The 23508-nt window shown below is 40.6% G+C and overlaps 1 protein-coding gene across 6 annotated transcripts; it reads right to left on the bottom strand.

Moving 5' to 3' along the window:
• Positions 1–1972: 1972 nt before the first annotated feature.
• Positions 1973–23459, bottom strand: LOC114144829 (uncharacterized). Of its 6 annotated transcripts, none has more exons than XM_028018031.1 (12): positions 23349–23459; positions 11915–11973; positions 9054–9259; positions 8857–8971; positions 8671–8764; positions 8039–8126; positions 7056–7189; positions 5961–6162; positions 5650–5746; positions 5453–5519; positions 5233–5304; positions 1973–4398 (listed from the first exon to the last, which is right to left on the bottom strand). In XM_028018031.1, exons 3-12 carry the CDS (start codon positions 9226–9228, stop codon positions 3424–3426), a joined length of 2019 nt encoding a protein of 672 aa, XP_027873832.1. In that variant the 5' UTR covers positions 9229–9259; positions 11915–11973; positions 23349–23459; the 3' UTR covers positions 1973–3423. The 6 variants fall into 6 exon arrangements, with proteins under 6 accessions (XP_027873832.1, XP_027873831.1, XP_027873835.1 ...); XM_028018030.1 differs by lacking the exon at positions 23349–23459 and adding an exon at positions 18988–19278; XM_028018034.1 differs by lacking the exon at positions 23349–23459 and adding an exon at positions 18988–19278 and having other exon boundaries at positions 11915–11970.
• Between the last annotated feature and the right edge of the window lie 49 nt (positions 23460–23508).

The raw sequence follows: 23508 nt of genomic DNA, 5'->3' as shown, positions 1-23508 counted from the left end.
TATTTAATTGGACTTTATGAAAGACCAACACACAATGTGAAGAAGAAAGAAAATTATGCATGATTCTGGAGTGTAGGGGTTTAGCACGCCCCACGTTTGGAGGCCTTAGTCCTTAGATGTCGCGGGTTCGACTCCCGGTCCCGGCGACCTTTGCCGCATGTCCTCCCCCCTCTCCTCACCCTCTACTGTCAGAAAAAAATACGAGCCACTAGCGCCACAAAAACTCTTCGGAGAAAAAAATGGAAAAAAAGAAAATTATGCATGATTCAAAACATCTTTGCAAATAACAAACTGGAAAGTGCGGCGCTTTTTCAATTGTCTTTGTAAAATGTGTAAAAGTTGCACATCTGGTCATTAGATGCAGAGAGCTGGTAGAGGCAAACCCTGCGGCAAAAAGTGGCTCCACAAACAAACATTGTTGAATATTCGGCAGGGCTGAGTGATGTTGCACAACGCACCTTTCAGTTTTTTAGTGGTAAAAAAACAACCTCATTTTGAATCATGCATCATTTACTTGCTACTTCACAAATGTCTACCACTTTGTGTCGGGCTTTCACATTAAATTCCGATGAAATACGTACATCCATGGTTGTAATGTGACAAAATATAAGAAAGTTCAAAAGGAATTCAGTGCAAAACCTGACGACTTGCCTTCACCTCGTATTAGTACTGCTGTTGGGTTTGAGTTTGCACGTAACATAACATAACCTACTGAGGTTTTCTGTTGTTTTCTTACAAATATATACATTTTTAAAATAATTTGGTTTTTTTGCAAAATGGCTGCTCTTATCATATCACCATATTTCTATTATCCCTCTTTTGCAAGAATAACCCTGTAAGACCGAATAATCAACTGCTTAGCTCCTTGTTGTCATTCAGGAAATCCTTTGAACACATTTGAAACTTTTTTTTTTTTTTTTTAACTAGCTTATCTGTTTCGGAAAATCTACAAGCTTTGCTCTTTGATTTAGTGATAGGGTGAAATCATTAAAAAAACTAAAATAAAAATGTTTTTCACACCTAATCTTCCCAACAGATAAGACCTCATTACCTCACGCCTCATTACCAGGAAAAGTCGCCACAGGACGCGGCTTTTCAGTCATCGATTTGATGACTTTTATATACTTTCTGGAAGGCGTTTTGCATGGGTGAAAACTAAACATCACCTCAGAATGTGGCATGGCGTGTTTTTTTATTTTATTTCTGTTTTCTTCTAAAACTGGGGCATATCTCACTGGTTTTCCTTCTGGCCTCGAAGCGTCGTCTGGTTTTGATTTCTGTTAAGAATCCTTTTGCCGTCGTTCTACTTGCTGCTGGTTTCTGCTGCCGTTTTCCCCCGGCACGTTTTCTGAATTTGTGGTGAAAAATTACACTCGAAGGGCAGGATGTGGTGCAATAAGCACAACTGCGACAACAATTTGATTGTGGACGTCCGCCACGCCTGGAGCAATTTTTATTTTATATTTTCACATCTTCAGGTTCACTGTTGACAGCCACAGTTACAAATCAGATACATTATGGAAATCTCTCCAAAATATATACCTAGGATATTACTGGGACTGCAGATGTAACTTTTTCCACATCATTTTTATGCTTTTATTAGAAAATGTGCTTTTCGTTGTTGCAGGTTTCATGGTTTTTGGTCAAAACTCTCCGTTGGGCTTGTCTTCAGGCAAAACAAGCGTCTGACTCGGTCAAAATGTCTTCAGGAAATGTTTTTGTTTCATTAATAACAGCAAAATAATCATATTCAGCCGGTAAAATTAGTATTGAGCGTGTCACGGTGAATCTGAGGCATCACTGTTTGAAAAGTCAAATGGTTAAAAAGCACAACCAGGGAGAAATAAGCCTTTTCTCCACTAAAAAGAGATTTATATTTAAAATATTTTACTCTGGAAATATTTTTCTTTAAAGCCGTCCAAGTCTTAAGTAAAAAAAAAGAAGAAAAAAAAAGAAAAACAAAACACAGAAGAACTCTTTTGTGTTTTTATTTTAATACATATATTAAAATGCATTTTAATGTACGTTAATGTCAAAAATAGCACAACTACGTCTGGATAGCAAATAAATAAGGTCAAGTATTGGAAAATATATCAGCTGCCAATATGTCATCTGATCAGTGTGGGTGTCATTATCAGATAAAACAATTTCCGTCACTTTTACCAAACTCAGATCTTAATAAGTAAATAGTTTATTTTTTTTTAAAAAAGCCGTCATGAATGTTCAAAAATATTTTTTCACTCATCAGACGTCATGAAGCTGCCATTCACATGTGAAACAGAGACATTGTTGCACGTAGGAATTATGTTATTAAATGTTGCTTAGATAAACAAGTAAGCAGGACATCCTGAGAAGATGTTTAAAGTTTTACTCGCGTTAGATCATATATAACATAAATGCATTTCTGGTCATTTTGACAAGAACAAAAAAAAAGCAAGAAAGAAAGAACAAAAGAAAAGTGATCTCCTGAAAAAGTTACAATATCCTTTGTAAAAAAATTGTAAAAAATCTATAAAGGCATGCTATTCAAAACTACACAATAGAGCCGCTGTAATAAAAATACATTTGTGACTTGTGTAAAGGGAAGTTGACCTCATCATGGGCGGCTCAAGACGGGGGAACAAAGGTACCAGAGCCCCAGCAGAACTGGACCTGGCCCCCCACTATGACCACTGTACTGAAGATATAGTACTTTTAATAATGTGGTTTGCACAGAAACCATAATTGATCCAGTGGACCAATTTCAGTTTTTTTTTACCTTCACAGTTAAAAAAAAAGTTTCTTTCCCCAAATTTGTAAAAACTGCTGCTATGTGGCGACAGTATAGTATGAGAGATAATCTGTAAAAAGATAAATTCTTAATTATCTAGAAAAAATGCACTGCTCTTTGTGTAAACCAACCAATCAGAGCCAGGAGGAGGTTCCTAGCGTTGTCAATCAATCTCGTGATATGTGCTAATGGCGGAGAAACAACTCATCGTGACACAAAAACTGTTTGTCCGCCATCATCGGTGGTCATGCTAACTAACCAGTAGCATTCTGCTACGAAGAAGAGTTTCTACCAGAGGAGCTCGATTTGACCACCGATTGTTTTATGTCATGTTGTCCTAACATAGCGGCAGTTTTAGCAAACGTGTAAAAAATGCTTTTCAAAAGTGACGTTCTGTGGCTTTAATGTAATAAAATATTGTGCACCCATAGTAACGTAGGTTTTTCAGGCGCACAACAAAGCAGTATCCATAGTTACAAGGAAAGGCATTTTTCATACAAATAGCATGTCGATTAAGTCTCATGTTGTGCTTCGTATCTCATATTGATAAATAAGCTGGTAAAAAAACGGAGAAAATACATTCATTAAGAGCACCGCCCTCTGCTGGAGCAATGAGTGCTGTAACCACTGCGACATAAGACCCGCTGTCGTTATCAGCTCTCTCTCTGCTTCGCCGGCATGTAGCCATCGCTGCAGGGCTGCCTCAGCATGCTACCTGACAGAGCAAGCTGCTTCAGGATGTCGTTACCGTGGAGAGGCGGTAAAAACGAACTCAGAGTGGTGCTTAAAGGGTGCTGTGGTAGGGCCCTGGGAGGATGAGGTGGGAAAAGGAAGCAGGTTGTTTCGGAGGGTTTGTCGTCGTCCTCTGTATCGCCTTCCTGTTCCTCGTTCTCCTCCGCTATCATGCTAACGCCTGAATCCTGGCACGGAGGCGCGGGGCTTTCAGGTCGGAGCCTCGGGATTTGCTTGTAATCTAAACAAATCTGGATAGAGTTTTTGCCCAAAATGTTCCCACTGCTGCCAAACATCTGGAAATCTAGTTTTGTCGCGTTCCCTCCCTCCTCTTTCTCGTCTTCCTGTTTTCCTTCCTTCGTCCCTTCGTCGTGTCCGTCGGCCGTATTGATGCTGTCTCCTTCCATGCTCTCCTGACTGACTTCTTCACAGCTGCACATCCCCGAATCTACACTGTGGAGCCTGAGCCTCTCGGCCTGCTGCTGCAGCTGCTGCTTTCCTACCTTCTCGTAGTCTGAAATGATCACTGCCTTCTGTTTATCATCGCCCATAAAAAGCAACTTGACCATTTCCAGTTCTTTTTTCGCCTCGGCTTCGCTGTCCCGTTCGGCGTCCCGTTCTTCGCCTCGGCCGCCGGCCGGCTTGTAAGGGGCGTCGGGCGCGCAGGGCTGCAGCTTCTTGGCGGGCACGCAGTCAGAAGAGCAGAGCTCGGAGTAGCTGGGGTTGGAGAAGCTGGAGCAGCTGGAGTCGTAGCTGTTGCCTTCTGGCATCGCTTTTGCTTCTGGTCTGCAGAACTTCATGGCGTCCACGGTGGAGGTTACTTCGTAGGAGACAATATCCACTGAGCTCAAGAAAGACTGAACGCATTCCCCGGTGAAGTGGGAGCTTAGCCACGTCTGTGGAAAAAACAAATGAAGATGGGGGGATAATTCAGTGGATGGGACCAAAGAAAGCAGCTGTTTTATACGAGTTTAAAGTCACCAAGCGCTATGTTGGAGCACGGTTGCCACTAGATACGTCTTGTATTGACTTGGACCTCACACTACACATGACGTTGCTGTGGTTTTACCTTTTCACTCTTTCTGCAGGTCTAGAGGCAAGAGCCATAATGCTCCACTTGTGAGAGTAAATCTGGTGGATTTTATTTTTATTTTATTTTTTTTACAACTTTTTTCCTTCCACTCCACTTTTCATTAATATGGGCAGATAAAGAGCAAGGAGGACTGTGGGCTGAAATCACTTTTATTTAATGGGAAAGTTTGCTTAAAACAGCACCTGGAACATAACCCACCTTCACTTTTTGAAATACTCAAAAAAGAATATTTCAATAATAAATTGTTGAGATTTACTTGTACGGTACAACCACCTCTGTTATGCAGTAAAACTTGACAAAATTATGTAGTAAACTTTTAGTCATCACTGCTGTACAATCACTCTGTCTTCCTATCGTACCATCTCCACTCTCTGTTTGAAACGTTTTGCTGTAAAACTCTTTAAAAAGACTTTTTAGGACGTTTATATGAAAATAAATAGGATATGTAATATCTCAGATGTTTGTTTTTTCATTTTCCTGCTCCTTTTCCTTCACTGATGTCTTGAATGTTAAACACTTTGTAAGCTTTCCCATTTCAGTATTGTGTCACAAATATCTAATCTTTTCAGGAACCTTTTTAACAGCAATTACTCGAAAGTATTGAGATCAACAACCAGAAAAAAACCTAAAAACTCACTTGGACTCCAGATTTTTCGGGCATTGAAGCAGGAATAACTTCTTGACCTTTCGAGTTCAGAGAAAACCAGTCCTGTGCCGAAAACATAAGGCTGGTTAGCATAAAAATGTGACAATCTAATACATTGCTTTGCAAGATTTTTCATAAATTAAATATTGTTTTAAGTGCATTCCACTAAATAAACAAGAGAAACAGAATTACGAGAAATCAACTCGATTACCTGGAAGATTTCAGATTTCCCAGGGTCCGGTATTCGTCCGCCTTTAAAGCTTTCCACAACGTAGATCCTGAAACAATTAAAAACTCCATCATAAACCGAAGCCAAAGATGGCTGACGCCCAATGGGGGTCAAACCCTTAACATAACACATCGCAAATCTGACAAAACTGTTTTTGGAAAACACTCTTAGTTTCTCACAGTTGTTTTTTGCGCAGACAAAGGCCTACGCCGGCGAGCAAAAGACCCAACCCTGCCAGGGTCAAAACGCCCCTGGTGGAAACGGCCACATCCGGCTCTGAAAAACACAGAAGGTCGCGTTAGTTGAGAGACATGCTTACAAAGTCTGCTGTAGAGGTTCTGTAAAGAAAAGTGCATTGGGTTTGGGATTGATGCGCCGTTTTTATGTTCAGTTTTAGAAAGTTGATCTTCAACATTCCTGTTTTCCATTATTATTGTCATCAACGAAATGGGTTCAACAAAACCTTTGTTCAAGTTTGCTAACATTTTACCTGGGGTCAGTTTCGATGTTCCCACTTGTGACACCCATGACCTCGTGGGGCCCCAGTCACTCCAGGTTCCCAATAAAAATGGCTCCTGGAACTGCACGCGAGCACGAGCTTCGTAAGTCTCATCTCGTGTGAACAAGCTGGGATCCAGATGAGCCTTGCAGTTCCTTGAACACTGGACGTTTTTACTCAGAATGTTTGGATCCTGACAAGAAAAAACAGCGAACACACGGTCAGCGAACACACGGTCAGCAGGCTGGTAGTTTTCTGGTCTGTCATTTGAACAGTCTACCGTTAAGACCCAGCGAACTTTATTGAAGTGGCCAAATCGTTTTTCATTAGGCGCGCTTACGTTGATCATATGATTGAGCAATTTGACATTTCAAAAATTAATTCACTTCATGCAAACACATTAATTTAGTAAAAAAAATCTGTTATTTTATAAAACGTTTTGGTAGTAGGAAGAGAAAGTTTTTCAGCCGTACAAACGTTGGTTTATTTTGCAAAACTGCAATGGAAATGTTTTTGGGTTTTTTTTCGCATCGCAGGGGTAACGTGATCTCGTTGCCACTGGAGCAAACCATGAGGAAGAGATATGAAGTAGCGGTTGTTTTTTTTGTTTTCTTTTATGAATTATCCCGTGAACAGAGTCACGTCTGATTTTAATTGCGTTTCTCACGCAATGGAAACACGGCAAGCTTGAAGTTGTGTTTTTTCGACATTAGTGGAACATCAACAATGTTTTGCGCACATTTGTAATGGAAGCGCAGCTGTTGCCGTAGACGCATCACAAAAATTAGCATCTTTCTCATCAGTAAAATGAAGCTCTGTTGTCCGCAGAGAGGCGTCCGACACCAGGCTGGGGTCCACAGAGCTCTGAGCGACATGTTGTATTGTTGGTCAGAGGTTTGTTTCATGTGGAGATGCGCCCGGACAGCAATGCTGATTATTCGCTTCACTGTCCGGTTTTTGTATCCATAACAGACATAGATACTTTTGAGGAAGAGTTTGTCCGAATACAAACGGTCTGCAACCGCGTGACTGTTTGGGTGAACTACGTGGGAGCCTTTATTATAATATATTAAAATATTTACTTACAGTCCACGACTTATCCTTTTGCTTCCACTGCAGCTGAGAGTAGAACGTGGTAATTCTCGTGTGTTCTTCAACTTGAGAGGTCCAGGTCACAATGGTCTGGTTTACATTAGGTTGTCCTGGTGGGTTCAACTTTACTGCAAAATCCAACATTCAGCTGTTAGCTGTCAGATAATGCACAAAGATAAAACACACGGTTCCTGGCAAAAATCCTTTCACTCCTCATTGAACTTTTTCAGATTTGTCACATTACAACCAAAAAGGCCAAATCGTCTTATTGGGTTTTTAAATTATGAGAGTTTCTTAATTTCTTTACTACATGGCTATTAGAAAAAGAAATCGGTAGCTACCTATGGATGGTGGCTCCAACAGTTCCTCTGTACAAAATGTCTACAGTGAAATGTGTTACAGAATAGTGCCTGGATTTATTTTTTGTCATTTTGTGTTACTTAGTTGCAAACTATGTGCTTTGTGTTTTTTATGCGGGACACCTATATATATGTATTTTTTCCTTTTGTTCCAATATACATGGAAATGATTGACTGTAAAACTTAGGTGATTTTTTACAGAGACTTCTTGTGACCTGCTGTATTTTTTTTTTAAGTTAATGGTTATCAGTTTAGCTACTGTTACACCTACAGATGTGTCCTCTTGAAGCTCTGACTTGATAAAAAGAACCCAACTTGTTATGCTTGTGGCAGCAGCGACTTTAACCAGACCAAGGCAAAGCTGTGATTTCAGCTGGTGTGGGTTAAAAACACACCAGCGATCAGCGAGTTACGATTGAAGAAACGGCTTCTGAAAAGGATTAACCGCACTCCTGTGAGCAGATCACCGACAGTTTTATACTTTTATGATTGTCACTTTAGATTTTCAACCTGCAACTGAAAATTGCCCCTCCTGACCTCCACAAAAAAATAGCCAAATATACAACTAACCAGCACTTTTTTAGATTATTTGTTTTAGTGTGCTTAGTTTATACTCACCGTTATGCGCTGGCGTTTGGTAAATGGCTTCACAATGTTCAGACGGCATGCATCTCACAGTAAGGGATAGGTTATGAAATGTCATGAACTGAAAATGAATAAATAAATTTATTTTTACTTTCAGAACGCATTCATGACCACTTTAAACATTTTCAGCAGCAATACGTTTTGTTGGCCATTCCTACATCATGGAAAAATGCTGAAATTTTGAAAATGAAACATTTTCCCTTTTTCTTTCTCGTCAAATACAGACATTATCATTTGAGTAAAGGGTTCAAGCAATGGATTAAAATAGGGGGAAAAAATAGAAATACATCTGTTAAATCATCTGGGTCTCACTTTTTAACAACACAAGGTGCAATAACAGTGAAGATATGTCACTTCAGGCTAATTCAGTCTTCATGAAATGTCTGTTTTTGGTCAGCCTGAGTGGCACCTCTATGCTTTTGTAAAACTGAACGGCTGATCCCTGACAAAATGAAGTTGAGACTAAACATGAAACGGTAGAAAAGAACTGAGGGTTAGTTAGGACGTTTGCTTTATTTGAGATATAGTTAAGATATAAAGCTTTTTCAGAAGCAGAAACTGCCAACTTGAACCCGCTTCTCCAAAGAACAATGTTGTATACTCACAATGTAGGGCTTCGAGAATTTCATTGAGCAGCTTTTTAAAGCTGGGTTTGAGGCATCAATGGACTTTAGCTCACAGAAAGCCTTGTAGGGCCTGGTTAAAAGAGAAAAACCTTTGTTAATTATTTGTCTCAAGCGTTACTTAAAAGCATTTCATGTGGCGGAGGGGGGAACTGCTGTTGCTCTTACTTGGCAATATGATTTTCTGCATGTATTGTGCACACATCGTCTGTAAGATGGCGGACATGAGAGCTGTCCCACACACAGTTCATAGAATCGTTGTAGTCATTGTAGCAAGTGAGACCTGTGTACAAGAATGTGGGCATTTAATTAACGGAAAAAGAATCATTTCAGATATTCATCAAATATCTAGTTAAATGACTCACTGTTTGGAGGAAGGATGGAGCATTTATCAGCTCTAGCACTGCAGATACGAAGTACAAGGAAAAGAAAGAGTCCTGTCCTAGTGGTCGCCATTTTTTCACAAGTTATTGTCTTTGAGATATGAACTGCTGGGATGGCTGGACTTTCAACATGTGTGACCAGAAGGCTTGAGGGCATCAGTCACTTTCCAGCTGTTGTTCTTCTCATCCTGTAGTTGATAAATGGAAGGGAAAAAAAGAAGAAGTTTTACTCTTTGCAAATACAAATACAAAGAAAGGGTTAGGAAATGGTCAGCATGTGAGCAGGAGTTTTCCCGCTAACTTCAGGTAAAACCAGCCTTATGCGTCCTGAACTCAACCGCAGTTCGGATCATTTCACCGTGTTTCACGGCGCATCGCAGTGCGCTGTTTTACAACTTCACATATTACACTCGACAAACACGACACCATTATTTGAGTAAACCAGTAGATTTAGAGCTGCAGCAGGTAACGTTTAAAAAAATACGTCTTTCACATATTTGTTAAAACTGTCACTATGTGGTGACAGTACAGCATGAGACAGATAATCTGTGAAAACAATCCAACTCCTTCTCCTCCCAGTGCTAACGACAGAGCTACACGGCTCAGAGATGACGGCAGATAAACAGTTTTTCTGTAATGGTAAGTGTTTCGCCATCATTAGCACATTTAGCAGCGCGTACACAAGCTTGACTGACAGCACTAAGACCTTCCTCCTGCCTCTGATTGGTTGTTTTTGACAGGTGCATTTCTTCAGTTGGCCACACTAGAAAGTGGAGGAGCTTGATTATTTTTTTTCTTTACGGTTTATCTGTCTCATTCTAAACTGTCATGACAGTTTTAACAAATATGTAAAAAAAAAAAAAAAAACATTATTATAAATGTTACATACAAGGTTGAGATAGTCCCTAACCTTTCCCTTGGTCTTCATGCTGCTTTAAATGTCTACTAGCTAACTGAGGAGATTCAGTGGCAGACTGAAACGATAGTTGCATTAACCTTAACGCATTAATCATAAACATTAGTGCCACAAACGGTGAAGAACTGGAACAACGCCGTATTTAGCAGAAGCTAATGCGCTAACTCCCTTTCAAATTATATCTGCCCTTATAAGACCACAATCCTCGATTACTAATTTAAGTTTAAAATCATTTACATGATCTATAATGTCCTTCGATATTGTATTTATGTTTTTGTATTATTTTCTGCTGTTTTTGTATTGTTCCTGTATGTTTCTTGTTTAACAAAAACTTTATTGGGGAACAAAAAAAGAAGAAAATGTGAGGAGAGGAAACGGAATGGCTCCGTCAAAACCTCTTCCAAAGTAGAAGTATAAATGGTGTTGAACTTTATTCAGTTTAATGTTTACAAAGCCGCCAAGAAAATTGTGGCTTTAGAATTCATGTGACAATATTTATTTAGGGGAAGCTAAGTGTGCTAAACGTTTTCAAAATCAGCAAAAATGCCAAACAAAAGACTTGTCATTTGCACAAAGTTGGTTGTGTGCAAATGTGAAAGGGGAAAAGAGTGAACGATGAAAATCCAAAGTAAAAACTTAAATAAAAGTACTTAGAACGTACTAGACGTGGTAAAAAACCAGAGACTGTTTTAATAATCATTGCCCGGGTTGTTCCACAGCTGAATGATCAAAACAGTCTCCCACAGTGTCTGGAGATGTGGGTGTACAGGTATTCAGGCTAAGATGTTCTAACCGAAAAACCTTTGGTAAAACATTTCCTAAGAAATGTCTTGTATGCAAATCTCATCACAACATGTCCTCTACAAGAAAGTACTCCCACATTTCAGAAAGTCTGCTCTTTCTTCTCTTAACCTCGCGACATGTGATAAATCTTTTCTTTTCAGAAGAGCAAAACTCTTGAGTGGAGACGAGAAGTTAAAGGTCTGCTTTTAATTCCTCAAGTTATTTCCTCCCACCTGCAGCGAAAGAGCGTCACACGACTTTTTTCTTCTTCTCGGTTCATATCTCTCACACACACCAACCGCAGATAAGATTAACAAGACAGAAAGTCATTTTCAAACTTCTGAAAGATCGCTAATGAGAATAGTTTTGATAGCAAAAAGGTGTTGGATATCTTTCCTCTGTTTGAATTTACTTGTGAACTTCAAACGTCCTCTAACTCAGTGGCGTTCTAACATTTTGGGCCAAAATGGAGAAGTCAGAATTTTATTTTATTTTTTTAAACTACTCAAAAAATTCCAGCATTTGTTTTTACACTGCTCAACAATAAGCTAAGCATACAGTAACTCAAATCAAACAATTAAATAACTCAGTTTTCGTATAAAATGGGAGCTTACATCACTGTAGATGTGAAACATAACAAATTTTTCAAATTAATAAAATAAAGAGTTTGCAAATTAATTCCTTTGGGTTCAAAAGAGTTTGAACCCAAAAATAAAGAAAAAGATTCTGCCTATTCTCAGGATTTGTGTCGCTGTCTCTTTAAAAATGCCTGCTGGTTCAAGCCAGGTTTAATCATTAAAAGCAGATTTGTGCTCTCAGTCCGTTGATATTTACCACAAAATTTAAGAGAAAGGAGAAAACACGGTTGCTAAAAGTCAAATACTTTGTGTTATGCTTAATATTTTCCATTGTAGAAAACTTAAATTTATCAATAATAACTTTGCTTTAATAAAAAATAAAAAGTCTCTCCTGCCTGAACCACTTGTTGTGACAGGCCACAGGAGCATCAGTGTTTAGTTGTACTTGTGTTTCTCTGATGATAGAAAGTAATACCTCTTTCAAAACTGAGAACAATAAGTCATACATCATCTTTTTTTAGAAGAACATAAACATGAGCGGAGACGAGAAACCTTTAGCATCTTACCTGTCTGCGAAGCAGCTCGGCGTCTTCTTCAAGTTCCTCAATTTATGTCCTCCCACCTGCTGCGAAACAGCGTCAGACAAGGTTTTTTTTTTTCTCAGTATGAATCTCACTCAGAATCGCAGATAAACTGATAACACAGAAACTAACGTCTGAACTAGTGGCAGATCACTACTGAGAAGTGCTGCCTCATTAACAAAGGACGTGTTTTCTCAGTTTAAGTCAATTCTTTCTGCGTTTCAAATAACGTCCTCTGATGGTAAGAAATCTAGTTTCTACAGTAATGTTTTGCTCTTCGTCTCTTCCTGTGATGAGCAGGGATTTTCTATAACAACACCTGCTGTGGACCTTAAGGAGCCCCCTAGGGGAAATGGAGGTTAAAAATGTCTTTTGCGTTCCCCCACGAAAGTCAAATATTGCAGTTAAAGAGAGTGGTTCTCCGCAGTACCTCGCTAAGGTACTCCGCGGTACCTCGCTAAGGTACTCCGCGGTACCTCGCTAAGGTACTCCGCTGTACCTCGCTAAGGTACTCCGCGGTACCTCGCTAAGGTACTCCGCTGTACCTCGCTAAGGTACTCCGCGGTACCTCGCTAAGGTACTCCGCTGTACCTCGCTAAGGTACTCCGCGGTACCTCGCTAAGGTACTCCGCGGTACCTCGCTAAGGTACTCCGCTGTACCTCGCTAAGGTACTCCGCGGTACCTCGCTAAGGTACTCCGCGGTACCTGGCTAAGGTACTCCGCGGTACCTGGCTAAGGTACTCCGCTGTACCTGGCTAAGGTACTCCGCTGTACCTGGCTAAGGTACTCCGCTGTACCTGGCTAAGGTACTCCGCGGTACCTGGCTAAGGTACTCCGCTGTACCTGGCTAAGGTACTCCGCTGTACCTGGCTAAGGTACTCCGCGGTACCTCGCTAAGGTACTCCGCGGTACCTCGCTAAGGTACTCCGCGGTACCTCGCTAAGGTACTCCGCGGTACCTGGCTAAGGTACTCCGCTGTACCTGGCTAAGGTACTCCGCTGTACCTGGCTAAGGTACTCCGCGGTACCTGGCTAAGGTACTCCGCTGTACCTGGCTAAGGTACTCCGCTGTACCTGGCTAAGGTACTCCGCGGTACCTGGCTAAGGTACTCCGCGGTACCTGGCTAAGGTACTCCGCTGTACCTGGCTAAGGTACTCCGCGGTACCTGGCTAAGGTACTCCGCTGTACCTGGCTAAGGTACTCCGCTGTACCTCGCTAAGGTACTCCGCGGTACCTGGCTAAGGTACTCCGCGGTACCTGGCTAAGGTACTCCGCTGTACCTGGCTAAGGTACTCCGCGGTACCTGGCTAAGGTACTCCGCTGTACCTGGCTAAGGTACTCCGCTGTACCTGGCTAAGGTACTCCGCTGTACCTGGCTAAGGTACTCCGCGGTACCTGGCTAAGGTACTCCGCTGTACCTGGCTAAGGTACTCCGCGGTACCTGGCTAAGGTACTCCGCTGTACCTGGCTAAGGTACTCCGCGGTACCTCGCTAATGTACTCCGTGGTACCCTGCAGGGCTCCGTAGCACCTGAACCTGGCAACACAGGAAGAAACAAGCTGTGAACATGGTCAGTGTGTGAAATTCTTGATGTAAAATTTCAAATTGCAAAAATATGCATCAGATTATGGCACGCTCCCCCCCCCCCCGACTCCCTCGCATCCTGCTACGCACTTTTACTGCCGAGCAACAGTCGACGGTTTCAAACAATCCAACTGAGCCCGGTCGCTCTCAAGCTTCTGCATCAGAATCACAGGAGCATTCGAAGTGAGTCACAAACAGGACGAAAAGAAAAGCATGTGTGGGTTCACGTAGGATTTGTGGTCTGCGGCTGTTGCAGTCTAATGCAAAGCGACCAGGAAGCACACCAGAGCCCCCCCACCCCCCACCACCCGCAAACGTCTCTGCACAACAACAGCAACAGGAGCAACAGCTGGAGCGGATTCTCAGTCAATTGTGCTAATGCAGACATTTTTAAAAACTCTTTCTTTTTTTTAACCAGTCACAACACAATCCCAATAGAACATGAAAGTCTTTGGTACAATGTTAGTTTTTTTTTCTCCTGAACTAATAAATGGAACAATTAATGACTGCCTCTTTTCTTTATTATTCGTGTTATTATTTGAATTATTTCTGCAAAGCGCTGGGCGTGTTCTTTCATTTCCGTGCGCAGGGGTTCTCACCTTCTCCGGTCACCTGTTTGTGCGGTTTAATAAAAGGTCAGAGTGTTTTTGCAAAAACCAGAAAGTGCTCCACTATTTCTGTCAGGTGCACATCCTGCTCAACGGCACCTCCACCCCTGTAAACAATTCTAATCTGATTAGACGGCGGGACTTTTTTAGAAGTCGTATAGTTTACCGAAAAGAGAGGCAAAAGAAAAATAAAGTGTAGTGTGTATTTTTTGCTTGGGCGTTTTATCAGTAACAAGAAAAGAAGAAGCGGATAGTTTAGTAATATTTCATGGTTACTGTGAAAAGAAATTGCACTCTTCTCGTTTAGTCAGATTTTCCGATCAGGTTGGTGACCTTCAGCTACCACCTATAACCTTCACCTTAACTAACAGCTCTTTGCTTTGACACAAAAATATCCCAAGTCAAAATGACTCTTTATGATTTACTTTGCTTCTTTCAGACCAATTTTTTTCCCCACTTTGGAACAGAAAGATCATTTGAAACACTGACAGTATAATGAACCAGCAGTTCTGCTCGACTCTCATCTCCCTTAACTTCTGTGTCTGGGATTTCTCCCATTGGCCTGGATTCCTCCAGTAGAATTTCTATCGGCAAACAGAAGGAGAGGTTGTGAACGACGACGCCGATTTTCCGCACCGTTTCAGAATCGTAGTTTTAGCAACGCCAGTGGAGGAAGTGAACGAAGCCGTTCAGTCCGTGTTGGTCACTCTTACAAATATTGAGCTAGCATTAGCGTCTGCAAATGCTGGCGACTGGGTAAAGTTTAAAACTTCAGTCCAAGCCACCAGGAAGCAAATGTTAATCAATGGCCGACAGCCTTCGCATGAAGTGGAGCTTAGAACAAGGAGCTGGTGTTTACCAGGCTAATAATGACCCAGTCGGTTCAGTTTGATGTCACCTAACCTGTTTGCATTACTAGACAACAACATAGTAGGCCACAGCTGAATAATGGGATTTCCTTTGATTTATATTAGTGTCAGAATGCAGATAAATTATCAACCATTTACTGATGAGGTAAAGTAAAAAGTAACCATCTAAGAAATTACTCAAGTGAGAGTATAGAAGGGATTTGGTAAAACAGGCGACTTTAAAAAAAAAAAAAAAAGTTAAATTACATCATCAGATGGACAAAAATGTAAAGCTTTTTGGGACTTTAGGTATTTCAAAGACCAAAATGAAAATAATTCTCATAGGTAAGGTGATTACAAAATAACAAAATCAGGCAAACGTGAACATTTTTCCAAGTCAATTTTCTTTTCAGCATGAAACTTTAAGAAAAATGTGTGGATTTCTGGTTAAAACAACTTTGTTCTTCATTCTGTGAAGTTAGTCAACATGGGCAGAGTATCCAGAAATGTTACTCTCAAGTCAGAGTAGCAATAATTCATGATAAAATGACACAAGGAAAAGAAAAAAAAGTACAGCATTGTAGAAATAGAGTATTTCTAAAGTTGCTGAAGTAATATTGCTACATAACTCTGCTGCCGAGTCACTGAGTCTTCTTTGAACTCAGGCCTGAATGGATGCATGGCTCGACTGAGATTGAAAATCTGCAAACATTTTCAGCCTTTCATCTCATGCTGAACACACCGTGCCCAAAGCGTCGCGTCCAGATCAAAGTTATGCTTCTGCACAAAAGCCACAGAGTGAGATTAAGAGCAGCCTAGTTTTGTGCAATGAGTCATATTTGGAAATTTGAGTGACTCACTTCATCTAACCTTAAAACACATGTACAAAACAGCAGCAGCATGTCTGGAAACACGACATTTTTAATAGAATAATCAGATTAAAACTGTCTTATCTCACTTGTTAGGGCTCCACTTAAACTGTGCCTACAGCTTTAAAAAATAATCTACATTCATGTTCTGGTTCTGTCTTCCTCTGACATTTGGACTTCCCCTGATCAGGTCCAACAGAAAAACTGAAAATGCAGACTCTCTTTTTTTTTCCACTCTGTTTTTATAGAGACCCAAGCAAGAAAACAACCACAAACTACAGAAAGTAGAGAAAAAGAAAACCCACTTCCTAACCTCTTTTTCTTCCCGGAAATCTACTTTTGTTTCTGATGAGAAATAAAAGAAGAAGAAAAGAAAAACTCTTTTGGTCATGTCCTGATCTATAATTTGTTATTGACTGGTAACTTGTAATAATGCTGAAATCTAGCAGAGAAAGTGCAGGGTTTTTTGTTTTTTATTTTCAAGTCAGGCATTTAAAGAAGGAATATTGTAGTTGTGCAAATCTTTCATCTGACTGAACTAAAGGTGGAGGCCTGTCCATTTCTTTACTGATAAATGTCGCTGTTTTTGTATTCTTGGAAAAGTAGATTCCATAAAGGTGATTGGTGTTTTGCACTAAAGTTGTGCAGTAGAAGAAGAAAGGTGGAGAGTTTGAGCACAAAATAGGCCAAGTGAGTGGCCTATTTTGGTGGCATTGCAAAAAAATAGAGAACCAGTGAGTGCACCTCTTATGAAACGCAGTGGCTCAAAAAGTGAACATACCTTTGATGAAACTCCAAGTCTAAAAAACTAGAGAACATTATAAATCACTCCCAAACTCTCCTCTTCTAATTACTGGTCAGTTTAGCAGTAAAACAGTGTGAAACTGTAAACGGTCTTCATATGGAACTTAGTTGAAGCACATTTAGGGTGTTTTCACACCTGATAGTTTGATTAAAGTGGACTAAGCGGGACTGGTGTGAATGAACCCATTGGGGTGCGTTCACACCCCCAGGGTGTCACACCAGCCCACGTTTGTGGAGGTGTGAACACGCAATCGAACTCTGGTCCTCCTAACAGCCTAGCTCTCCGTTCGGTTGACGTGAACTCCGGTGGCGACGCAAGCAGACCGGAGACCGCTTCAAAAGGAGGAAGCGGACTAAAGCGCAGGGGATTCTGGGTAAATACAACCAAAACAAATGTGAGAGTCTAACGCTAGCAGGTAAAATGGCTCACAGTCTTTTAGCAAAGACAAAGGAGAAATCTTACAACTGCTCCATTTTTGTTCACATTTGGCGAAGAAGGAGGTTGCGCTCCGTGTCTTTCATATCATCTTCATCAATGGTTCTTGGTGCAGCGCCACCACAGGCAAGGGGGGGAACAGGTTTGTGAAAGGGTTTGGTTCATTTGACAAAATACTGTGCAAATGCGAATCACACCAGCTGAAAATGTAACAAAGGTTGCTATTTTGGTCCCCAATCCAACTGATCCTACCGGACTGTCAGGTGTGAAAACAGCCGTAGGTTTAGTTCCAGCCTTCAGTCTTTTGGGCTAAACGCCTCACATTGCTTACAGACAACCTGATAATCCTACAATTAGCTCCAGTTGTCCTATAATTATCTTGCCATTTGCATCGTTTAACTTTTGCTCCGGTCCACAGACAAGTTACAATGGGTAATGTGATCACATTGAAGAAGGTATCAATCAGGAGAAGGGTATAAAATAAGTCCACAAGATTATATTTACACTACAGTGGAGTTAATACAGTTATCCAATATTTATAGAAAATATAGAAACGGTACGATTACTGAAACTGAACTTTCCCGGTGAGTTGTCTCAATATTTTGGGATTTTATAAAGAAAAAGAATTTCAGGATATTTGAAAATTATAAAGTTTTAGTGAATTTCTTTGGGAACAACATGGAGCTGTTGGACAGGGAACATATTAAACCTACCATACATCAGTTCATACACGTTGGTGTATATGATTACCTATTAATGAACTGTAATTTGAATTAGTAGAAAAATACATATGTATTTTTTAGAGGACGGGGCACCAAAACTGTATCCAGCCCAGAGCCCTACATCGTTGCAAATCCGGCCCTGGTCTCATCAAAAATCTGGCATTTCAACAGAGCTGAGTTCACTTTTAAATCAGTCACGTCTTATCTGGTTTCCTCAGCCAAGAATTTGCAAAGCAAAGGTGACTCTGTTTCCTCCGTTTCTGGTTGTGGATGACGATTTATGGCTTTTTTTTCATAACTGAGCGAAAGTGGGTGGATGGAAGGAGAAGCTGGCGCGACGGCAGGATGTGACATGTGGGAGTGAGCGATGTGAACCCCGGCAGCAGACAGCGTGCCACGGCTGAGTGGAAGAAAGGCGTGGGCTTGTTGCTGGATTTAAATCGTTCCCTCATCGGTTCTCGTCCAATGAAAATTTGAATCCCCTGACTGTGCCAGTAGGTTAAATGTTTGTTTACGTTGGAATAATACAAAAACAACAACACGTGGTCATGTTACCACCTTTACGACCTTTGGATGCTCTGAGACGTTTGACTCCGTCGCTGCCCACCTCCTCAATTGTTGGCGTAATTTCTCTGTCTTGTTGCACTTTCTACACGTTTCCTGCATTTACCACACATTTCAAAGAGGCAAAAACTTTCCCTTTTCTCTTTAGATTTTTCATTTCACTATAAATAAAATACAGTCAAAGGGTACAGAATTAAATGTTTGCGAGCGTTTACCACGACTGAAATGTTTGTTTTAAAAACCTCACATGGTTCCACGTTTACCCCATGTGTGGCTTAAATGGAGACGTTTCATCAGTACATTAAAATACTTTTTTTCTTTTTAAAAATCATTTTATTTAACAACTTTAGGAGAGTCCCACAACAAAAGCTAAAGAAAAGGGCTTTCACGATTGCTTAATGTTGTCAAGCTATTATCGCAATACGACAGTTTTATCTCACTTATCAGGAAAAGACACCAGTGGAACCCGCGCTGTTGTTTTTTTCTCCAGACACTCGATTTTATCGGCGTCTGCATCAGGATATCGAGACTGAGGCGACATGACTTCTCGCCAGAGTCAATCAAAAACCGATGGCTTAAAACCAATACCTGTTCACCAAAATCAGCCAGAAAAGCAGCCTACCTTCCCAGCGCTGTTCAGTAGAGAGTTCTCAGCTTTTCTGATCGCTTCTTACCTCCTGAACTCAAAGTGACTAATCTGTAGTTTTCATGTTTCTCGCTCTCCCTCTCTAAAGTGACGTCGGGGGAAACGTACGTAAAGCTCTGACAACAAAGCTGCGGCTGGACTGCGGCGTGTGGTTTCGTTGATAGTAATAGTGTGATCTGCGATACGAAACGGCAGGGTGAAAACCCCATGGTGTTTTTTTTTGTTTTTTTTCTTTCCGTTTCCTTTTTTACGCAGCACTTTATCTCCAAGCTGAAGGAAGGCGAGCCTGCCTTTCTGGAAACTGCTGCGTTTTGCTTACCGTATGACGATTTAATGCAGCGATGGCGACATTTTCAGCTCTCAGAGACTGATTTCTTAATTGTTGTAGAATTTTAAAGAGTTTTAAAACACTTGGTTTAAATGTTCAGGAGAGGCAAGGAAAACAGCAAACCTGGTGACGTGAAGATGAGCGGCCTGTGATGATTACAGACAGATCATCCACCAAAGTGTTTTTAGAATAGAATAGAATTGAACTTTATTATAATTGCACTGTCACAAGTACAAGCAACAAGATGTAGTTTGCATCTATCCAGAAGTGCTCTACGAGATATAAATATTTATTTACAGATGTACAAGACTATGTATGTATGGACTATAAGGGGTTATAGCAAGAGATATAGATATTGTGTATGAATATAAATATGGGAGCTATATCCACAGATTATACAGATTATACAGAATATACAAGAATGTTAGGGAATGGATTATAAATGTATATAATATAATACAAGATAAATAATGGCAGATAAAATGTACAGGTTGTATGTGTGTGTGAAGAAAACAGTCCGTGATGTGTGTGTGTGTGAGGACAGTCCATGTGTTATTGTTGTATGAGAGGATAGGGGAGTACAGTCCTTATAGTTTATGTTTTATGTCAGGAGGCATTCAAAATCGTGACAGCTGTGGGAAAGAAGCTGTTTCGGTGCCTGGTGGTTCTGGTCCGTAGGCTTCTGTAACACCTCCCAGAGGGCAGGAGGGAAAAGAGTGTGTGTGCTGGGTGAGTGGAGTCCTTTGTGATTTTCCCGGCCCTTTTCAAATACCGCTTCCTGTAGAGGTCTTGATGGCAGGGAGCGGTGCCCTGGCGATATACTGGGCAGTTTTCACCACCCTCTGCAGCGCCTGCCGGTCGGAGACAGAGCAGTTCCCGTACCAAGCTGTAATACAGTTGGTGAGGATGCTCTCAATGGTGCAGCGGTAGAAGTTCATGAGGATCTCTGAGGACAGGTGGTTCTTCCTCAGGGTCCTCATGAAGAAGAGGCGCTGATGCGCCTTCTTAATGAGTTTGGAGCAGCTGGTCGTCCAAGTCAGGTCCTCGGAGATGTGGACTCCCAGGAACTTAAAGCACTTTAATAAGCAACATCCCGGTTTATGCTGTGACTGTTACTTTAAACTTAAGCATCAACTGGGGTGTGAAAATTACGATATATTTCAGTTCAAGATTTCTAAAGAACCTTATTCTTTTAACATTTGCCTTAATATTGTCAGCAGAATCTTCAAAAGTGAGCGGATTCTGCATGAGAAATAGGAATTGTATGAAAGAATAAAAATTATTTTATTTATTTTAACTTTATTTATTTATTTTTGTAAATTGTAACTCCATTGGACAAATCGTAACTTTTCTGGTAATTGTTGTTTTCTGGTAACATGTCTTACAGTGACATAAGCCCCTGATTCCAGCAGGGGGAGCCCGCAGAACAGACAGACCTCAAAGCAGAACGTCAACAAAATGCTTTAAGACTTTCAGCTTTAAATGAAAAGTATAATTGTTTTTTAAAAATAAAATAACTTCTGCAGAATTTAAAAGATCTGACAAATTTGCTTTTTTGTTTGTTTTAAATATGGCAGTGAATAGGTCTAAATTCAGAATTTAAATAGAGAAATAACTAAGACACACTGTTTACATTAGAACATCTCAAAGACTTTAATGGACCGCAGAAGTTGCATCGTGTTCATCTGTCCCATAATTAATTTTAAGGCGTCAACAAAGCAAATTTATAAAGTTGCACAGCCTTCATATGTACATCATAATAAAACGTAGCAGCAACATGTCACCCAGTCTCATGCTACGTTAATGAAACTGTTGAACATTCGCTCCTCCACCTGGCCTGAGGAACATGGAAGAGGCTGAAAACCACAGAGGATTGTTGCTTTTAGCATTTTATCTCTATTTCCTGGGAGAGTGGGTTTGTTTTGATCTGTTTTTTTTTACAGATGGAGACTCAAGCAGTCCTGCTGGGATAACGGACCTGACCTTTGCCTCAGCTCGTTTTGGATTCTTCTTTTTTCCCCTCCTTTTTTTGTTTTGCTCAGGCAGGCTTTGTTTTTCTAGAATAACTAACGCAGGATTACACGTTTTTTCATGGGTCAAGCTGCTGACTTCTAGAATATTTAGATCTATATATCAGTGCTCAGATGATTTCTTACACTATAAAAAGATGCATAACCTGTTTTTTTTATCTCCTAAATATTAAATGAGACTAAAGTCTTCCTGTTGACATACGGTGAAGGTTGATATAATTATGATTCATTTTCTTAAAACTCTTTGAATTCAGAGATGTACAAATATATTTACCATTTGGTAGAAGTGCATTTTAAATTGTACGACTCGGGTCAAATGTTGTTTGACCTGGACTGACTGGCTTCACTGGCTTTGAAACAGTGTTTTTCCTCATCATGATATCAACAGTTTTAAGAAGTGCACCAGTCCCTCCTGGTGCAAAACTCCCATAAACATGATGCTGGAATTCCCATAAGTCACAGAGAAGACTGGTGAATTTTCCCTCTTATTCTTCCAGATGTAATAATGTTAATAATGGCCAAACACCTCAGTCTTACTTTTATCAGCCCACAATGCATTGCTCCAAAATGTGACATCTATGAGTGCATTTTAAAACTTTAATCTAGCTTTTAACACGTTAGAAGTCATTTTAAAACATTTTCAAAAGTGGACTGGCGACCAGTCCAAGGACAAAAACCAATTGACCAAAACTAACATCAGAGAAAAAGAAAAGAAAAAGATTTGTGTAAAACATTTGGTTTCAGCTGTTCATCCAACGATAAAGCAGGCCAACAAAAAACAACAGCATAGGATTGTATCTCTAGAATAACTGGTAGGTCACCAAATGTCAACCCGCTCGCTAAACGCTGCTCAGGCATGATGTCATGACGACTTCCTTAATATCGTTTGCTTATTCTTTTGAAAATGTGAAAAATACCAAGTCAAACTTCTGACTGCGCTGCATAAAACCAACCTAAAGGTTGCAGAGTTTGGTACAAGTCAGTGGTTGTAAGCAAAACTTGGATCACATGATGCTTCTGTTTCTGAAGTACCTCAATGGGTTCAACTTCAGCTTCCTGGTGAGCCACAGACAAACTCTGCCGAACTTTCACATCTGTATGTTGTCTTTTACTTAGTGACAGTTCCCTGTTGCCCCAGTCGCAACTGTTTTGTTTGCCTTTGACAAAACAGAGGAATACTGTGATGGTTTAAAAGATTAAAACAACCTTACACACCTTGACGAGACGCCAATGGTAAATATGTGTAATGAAACAGTCTGGATCCGTCTGTGTGTGATTCAAACATTGCTGCTCCCATGTGGGTAGTGTTGCAATTACACCACAGATATCCAAAGAACTCAATCATTTTAATCAAAAATAGTGTCAAGCTAAAAATATATGATTTCCTGGGGGATTTATTATCAAAATAATAAGTAAACACACAAAATGCTGTAGTTAAGCTAAGTGACAAGAGGAACTATTCTACCCACAGAAAATGGAAGTCAAGGGAAAGTTCGGTGTCACAGCTGACCATCACTCTTTTTTTAACATTTCTCAATAACGCTTTTTTTCTCTTACATCCCCTTTTTGAGTAAATCTCATTCTTCCTGTCATATTTCTCCAAGTAGGTTTTGTAATCCCTAAACTTATGGCTAGTCCTATGCATTGTGCAAAAGTTGTGAATCAATATTTGTAACTCGATACCTACCTGTAGCACAATGCTACAAATAATGTTTCAGCACCAACACGCTGCGTGTCAAAGAGCACCTAGCAGGTCATCGACCCAACAACGCGCCATCTCTCTGGTCCTGTTTCACGTCTTGAACGTTCTTCCAGTTGTTTAAAGACATTTCGATCATTTTACCCACCTTGTGTGAGAATACGTCGGTTTGTGTCGGACAAAGTGGACAAAACGGAGGCATTCTGAGTCCCATCCCAAGCAACCCAGTGCAAGTGTTCAAGCCAAGATAAATGTATGTTAATCAGAAAGAGATACTCACCAGTTACAGAGGGAACACCTGCTCTCCCATGGCCCTGCTGGTATCTGTAGCTCCATCAGACTGACGTCCGAAGCGTAGACTGCTGTCCCTTAACTGGACAGGAAAAACCAAAAAAGGAAGAGGGACACACACACGCTTCCTTATGACTATTTAATGAAGT

This window comes from Xiphophorus couchianus, chromosome 5, assembly GCF_001444195.1.
Source record: "Xiphophorus couchianus chromosome 5, X_couchianus-1.0, whole genome shotgun sequence".
In the NCBI taxonomy this organism is placed as follows: Eukaryota; Metazoa; Chordata; class Actinopteri; order Cyprinodontiformes; family Poeciliidae; genus Xiphophorus; species Xiphophorus couchianus.
Note: the sequence above shows the minus strand (reverse complement) of the source record. Positions and strands in the feature narration are given on the sequence as shown.